The sequence below is a fragment of the Topomyia yanbarensis genome, unplaced genomic scaffold, assembly GCF_030247195.1.
Source record: "Topomyia yanbarensis strain Yona2022 unplaced genomic scaffold, ASM3024719v1 HiC_scaffold_369, whole genome shotgun sequence".
Classification (NCBI taxonomy): Eukaryota; Metazoa; Arthropoda; class Insecta; order Diptera; family Culicidae; genus Topomyia; species Topomyia yanbarensis.
In genome coordinates this window covers 11,956-18,104 of record NW_026683568.1, presented here as the reverse complement: position 1 = coordinate 18,104, position 6,149 = coordinate 11,956, and the positions used below count along the sequence as shown (strand labels likewise).

At 38.2% G+C, this 6,149-nt stretch overlaps 1 protein-coding gene across 1 annotated transcript; it reads right to left on the bottom strand.

Annotated features, from left to right (window-relative positions):
* Nucleotides 1–5,280: 5,280 nt before the first annotated feature.
* On the bottom strand, nt 5,281–5,570 carry LOC131695332 (insulin-like receptor; the record flags this gene model as incomplete). Its single annotated transcript, XM_058983795.1, has 1 exon — nt 5,281–5,570. A coding segment is annotated over one exon (290 nt), but the record flags the coding sequence as incomplete, so codon positions are not given.
* Between the last annotated feature and the right edge of the window lie 579 nt (nt 5,571–6,149).

The following is a 6,149-nucleotide window of genomic DNA, read 5'->3' as shown; positions in this document are numbered from 1 at the left end:
CACTGTCCACCAAACTTTATGGTCAGTCTTTCCGCGAAACTAAAAAGCTGTTTTAATCCACCTAGTACCTTCTCAATCATGAACACTAGGATTTTATGGTTGGTTACATTCATTATAAATTTTCAAATGCATATATCTCGACAAACATATGATTAGGGCTCCAAAGCAAAATGTCAAAATTAGCTTTGAGGAAAAATTCTCAAGAAACCGTTATTACCCAAGCACGGTGCATAGCAGTTAACGGAAAAGAAAACTGTTCTCTTTTGTTTGCTATCAACGGCTGTACAGGGCGCTTAACGGTTCGTCCTGAATTGTTCATAAAAGTGTATTTAGACAGTTGGCTTTTGAGACCAAATCATATGTTTGTCGAGATATTACATTTTTATTGTACATGACAACTACATTCAAGAACACAAATGAATATTCGAGTGCTAAAATTTTGAAAAAGAAGAAACATAATAAAAGGATAGTGCAAATTGGTCTATTCAGCACCGAAGAACCGATGTGACTTTAACTTTAATTATCGATAGTGGGCAATATATCCAAAGAATCATTTATAGGCCACCAGTGATCTAGACCTGTAAATCAAAGTAATTTGATGTACTTTTCAATATATTTGGACGTCATAATGTCCGAAACAATCAGTGCGTCATAGAATATTCGACTTTTCGATGCAGTGTTTCTGCGTCATAACATCCCAATATCATGTGAGTCATATAATCTTAGATTTTATGACGCAGTACGGATTTAGGACGTTGTGATACTAGAATGATTGCGGACTTTATGACGTACATCTATTTTCGGATTTTACGACGCACCCTCGTACGTCACAATGTTCCGAACGTTATGACACACATTATTTTGGGACGATATGACCAGGGACATTATGACGCAGTTCTTATGCGTCATAATATCCAAATCGACTGCGAGAAAAGATCCGAAATTGAATGTGCATCATAATGTCCCGGACGTTATGACCTTGGACGGTGCCCCCAACCAAGCTTGGAGAATATTCAAGGAGTCTTCCTGTCCCGAAGAGCTTTCGACGATCATCCATTGACTCGGTTATTTGGAGACGATCTATTGATACAAGTGACTACCCTAGTAACAATGGAGGTTTTATGACACTCTTGAAGTCTAAGAGCGATTGAACTTGTAGTGTGCTATAAAACTTAATTTGTTACTTGGGTAGTATCAAAGTTATTCTTTCGTAGCTCGACATTAGTGATATCTTGGTCATATTGGCCTCCTCTGACGACTATGCAAGCTCTAAGAAATGTTGACGTAATCAGATATGACCTGTTTATGGCAACCGGAAGCTAGATTTAGAGTTCCAATTATTGTTGATAGATTTGGATTCTCATTTACATCATAATGGCCTCAATTTATAAGCACATAAAAGAACGATGCACATAATGTATATATGCATATATATGAGGCGCCATTCCTACATGCAAACATATACAGTTCAATTATTTAGTGGTATATTTTTTATGAATCAATGGAAACTCTATCATCCGAATACTCATTCAAATGGTATAATTTGACTAAGCTCAGTATGAACTAGATTCATACTGAGCTTAGTCAAATTATACCAATAATATATGTCCTCGCCGTCACGGTTCACATGAACTTGTTATATGGGAAATACGAAAATTGTGAAAAAGTGTAGCTGTACAAGTTTTTTTTTGTCAAAACACGTCTTGTTTCTATTGGCAATTATATTTTACCAAAAGACAAAAATGAACATTGTTATTGTCTCGCAAAAATGTTTGATAGTCCAGAAAACTCATATTTACAAATACAAAATTTACTTTCGAAGTTCTATTACGGAATTTTATATACGGAAATCTACCAAAGTGCAGTTTCTGATGAATATACTACGGAAACGTGATATGTAATTATGTATAAATGAATAATAAAAAAAAACTTTCAAAAATTCCACATGCATGACATAACATTTCATGCCCAATATTTATAGAGCCTGAAGCGCTGCAACCAATGAGACAAAATCTTGTATCCAAGAGCTTGAATGGAAAACTTCTAGTTTTCAATTTCAGCTCCACGCCCAGAATCGAATGGATTTTTGAAACTGATTGGAAATCTTGAGTTTTCATGAGAAAATCGTAAACAATTTCCCCAAAACAACATATTTTCCATCTGTAAAAATTATACCCTACGTTTTGATACAATTTTTATTTTATTCGGAACTTTCAGATCGCGAGAAAACGTATTACCTATATTATAGCTAAAATGGAAAATTTTCGTGGAAAATGTGGAAATTTTTCTCAAAAATGTAGCGGAATGTACTCCTTATAGTACATAATGAACTTTTATATATGAAAAAGTATATGTCACCGCTTTGATTTTTTAGATAATTGCTAAAGAAAACCGGGAAAATGATTTTTTCTTCACTCCAGGGCATAACTCTCGGAAAATCTTTAGAATTTTCCAAATATTTTTTCACCAAATGATAGCCAAATTTATACGGCAGATCGCTATGTTTTTGGTTTTAAGATTTTCTTCAAATTTTCCATCAGTATTTCCACAAAACCACCCGCGCGCACCCATTTTAGACGATGGCCTTAATGAAACGATTTCGGAGTCAGTTTTACAAGGGGCCAAACAACACTCGGTGGTTAATCGGTAGACCAAGGTGCTTAGAGTTCTAAGGTGATTCGTCTTTGGCAGTAAGTAGGTGAGGAGTGAGGTAAGCGTTCAACAGGCTGCGGGGAAGAAAAATGACAGCGAACAACTTTGTTTACCAACTGAAATCCAAGCAAACATATGGAGAAAACTAGTAAACAATGTTGTTAGCTGTCGTTTCTAAAACCAACATGGCTGATCGGCATTTTTGAGCATCGAATCACCTGAGAATAAAATCTCCTTGCGGTACACGTTTTCCACGAATTTTATTTTTTCGAAATAATGACCGGATAGTTTTTTGTAAGGATTTGAGTATATGATATGAGTGATCTTTTAAGTATAAAATTCTAATGCAACATTTCATCGCATAGATGGCGCTAGCGCTAACTCTTCAACGGAGAGAGATAGAAATTAGATGTATTTTGCGAAGTTGTAGAACAAGAGGTTCCCAGTAAGTCTTGTAAACATGTCCATATTCTATCGCGCCTCCTTTAAAGGTTAGTATTGGGGCCCTCTATACGGTGAAATATGGAACTAAAATTTTGTAGACAAAAGAAGACTTGTATCATGTGCTAAATTCTTCCATACTTAATCCAACTACTATTTTGCGAAAAAAAAATAGAAGTTCGTGGGAATTGACTACTGATTCATCACTAAGTGCTGTTTGACACCTTGCAAAATTGACTCCGACGTCACTTCAAAAAAAGTTTAATAACTTGCCCTAAAGAAGTTGGACTGATTTGAAATCTTCGACAAAGCTGTAGACAATTAAATTATCTTTCTTTTTTTCACGTACAGTGAAAAACTGATGCACAAAGAGCCACCTAGTGGTGGAACTGCAAATTAGTTCGCTTTCTCTAAGTAAATTATGGAAAAAAAATTCCATACACACTTCTAACAGTTTGGTCCGGTAGCTAGACTTGTTCGATTTGGTTCATATTTGTAGCAGAGACTATTGGTGGGGCTAGGAATCTACTCAGGGGTGAGCCGATGGAGTTTTCAATTAGTTTTTTTTTCTGGGCGGTCAAGTGTGGCGTTCTGGTTTCGAAATAGGTTGTACCGCCTATATTTATAGTTTCGGATCGCCTCAATGTTCATGTTTGGAAGCAATTCCAAACAGATCTCACCTAGCAAAGAATCTTTTCAATATTTTTACTTTCGATTGGTAAAAACGTTTATTTGTTGACCATTAGTAGGCAGCTTGATGCCATTTCTGAAATTGAACGAGTGCAGAAAACGCCTCTTGAAACCTCTAACAAAAAACCTACCTACGAGCAAAAAGGAACACTACAACAAAGAACCGTTATTGAGATTTCATACGTTTTTTTTCGCGCACAAAATATTATTTTCAGAGCGTCTTTGGAGGAGTCCGCGGTACAAAAAAGGTTGAGAGCTGCCAATTGGTACAATTGCCGATAAAGAATAGCTCATGAAAAAAAGAAGGAAAGAAATAATTAGCTTTTTAATCAACATTTCAGCAAACCAAAATTAAGTTTGAAGGAAAAATACATTATTTTTAATCATTTGTTCCTAAAAAACGATTAGTAAAAGCAAAGCTTTTGTATTACATTCCAATTCTAAACTGTATCTTTTTTAGCGTCAGAGGTCGCATGCTTTTTTCAGCATATATGCAATAATTCTACGGTCCCTCCTTAACATGGGGATCCAACGTATTCTATTGACAGTTCCAGATTTGCTCAGGAACACAAATTGTGTCGCCGTTTTGATTTATTGGAGCTAGCGTCAATCCAGCGCTAGCTTAGTCCTGTCACTATGTTAGTGCCGGATGCTGATGAGACGAAGTCGAAACGCAAATTCCATAAGTTTTATGTTTTGTGGTCGTCACGCACAAAACTGGTTTTAAACAATTGTCTCATTAAGGGGAAAAACATAGCATTTTCCAAAACTGTCCTCCATTAAGGAGAAATATAGTATAGTGCATCTTGCACTGGTTTGCTAAGCCAAACCAAATGTTTCGATTCTATTATTTCTCATCAGCTTAACATAACATTCTTTTCTTGCGAGACATCACGCTTGACTAGGGGTTTGCTTAGGAGCACAAATTGTGTCTCCATTTTTTTGGGAGCTAGCATACTCCTGTCGCTAAGCTAGTGTCGGATTCTGATGAGACAAAATCGAAACACAAATTCAATAATTAATTAAGCTCTGCAATACATAACCAAGGCGCTAGAAGTTTTTTTCTTCAAAAATAGCGTCCTGTCGCACCGTGCGACGCCAAAGAGATGACTTCACCATCCGAACCTTAGAATCCATTCATGAAACATTAGCTTCGGACTTGCGGCGCAGCGTTTATTGTTCTATTCAATTATTCAACAGCTCTTTTATTTTCCAATTAGTTCGAATTTAGTGGAGCATGTCTCACCATCCCCGCCCATCGGCTACCAGATCATTTGTTCCGACACGGATAGAGGAAAATGCTTCAACTCAACAAATCTGTAAATTTAATCACGCCCAGTAGCCTAGCTTCCTAGCGTGTCAACAGCAGCGCACCGCCAGTCAAGACTGTGTTTGACGACTTCCGCAGTCTGTCTGCTATTGCTGCATTATTCAGCAGGTGTGAAAATAGCACCGTTTCGATATGCCTAAAATTAAAAGTACACGCTCAAAACCTACCTCGATGTGCATCAGCTCGTAGATCACGATGGCGTAGTCACTGACCAGCGAACTGCCCCGGATCACGGCCAGATTGGGGAACAGCTTGCGCAGCGTTTTCAGCCCGTTGACCCGAAACAGAAGCAGATACTCGGTGATTTCCGTCAGCAGCGGGAAGGAATAGTTCTCGAAGCTTGCCTCCGTGTACTTGTCGATCAGGAGGATGTGCACGAAACCCTCGACCACGACGCAATCCTTCAGCCGGTCCAGATTGGTGGGCGAGTTGCGGACGTCCACGCTGCCACAGATTTCTGCAAAAGAATGAAAGGAAAAAAGATGGGTTAGTTGTTTTTCGTTTGATTTGCCTGATTTACATAAAAATACATAATTCCAACCCATGGCCATTATTCCGAATGAATAGAACGTAAAGGGAATGGTCGGGCCGAAATACAACATGAATCATAAAAATGGTATATTTTTGCGGTAAAATCCTGTACTAGTTCTAGCGCAGCTATAGGATTCAATTTCCATCCTCGTCATTGGCCATTGTAGATACACCATAAATCACTCTTCCTGGAAGCGTGGTGGAGTAAATTTGCTCAACAAATTCCGCTATCAGTTACAGTTTTATGACTCGGTGGCGCCTCTTTCTCCTAAACACGCCTGTCACGACGTTCGGGGTGGTGTGACAGGGTGAAATGTTATTTTCCACTCATATCGTCGTCCTCGCTGTTGCTTATGGTAAGTAAAACGTTCCACCCCACACGCCTCTCACCACTCACGCTTGAGCTTTATATTAACGTAAGCTGCATACCTACGCGGATTGCATTCTGCACCGTGTGTTTTGCGACGCCACCAGAACACACCAAACAAAGCAAGCGTGGTGATAA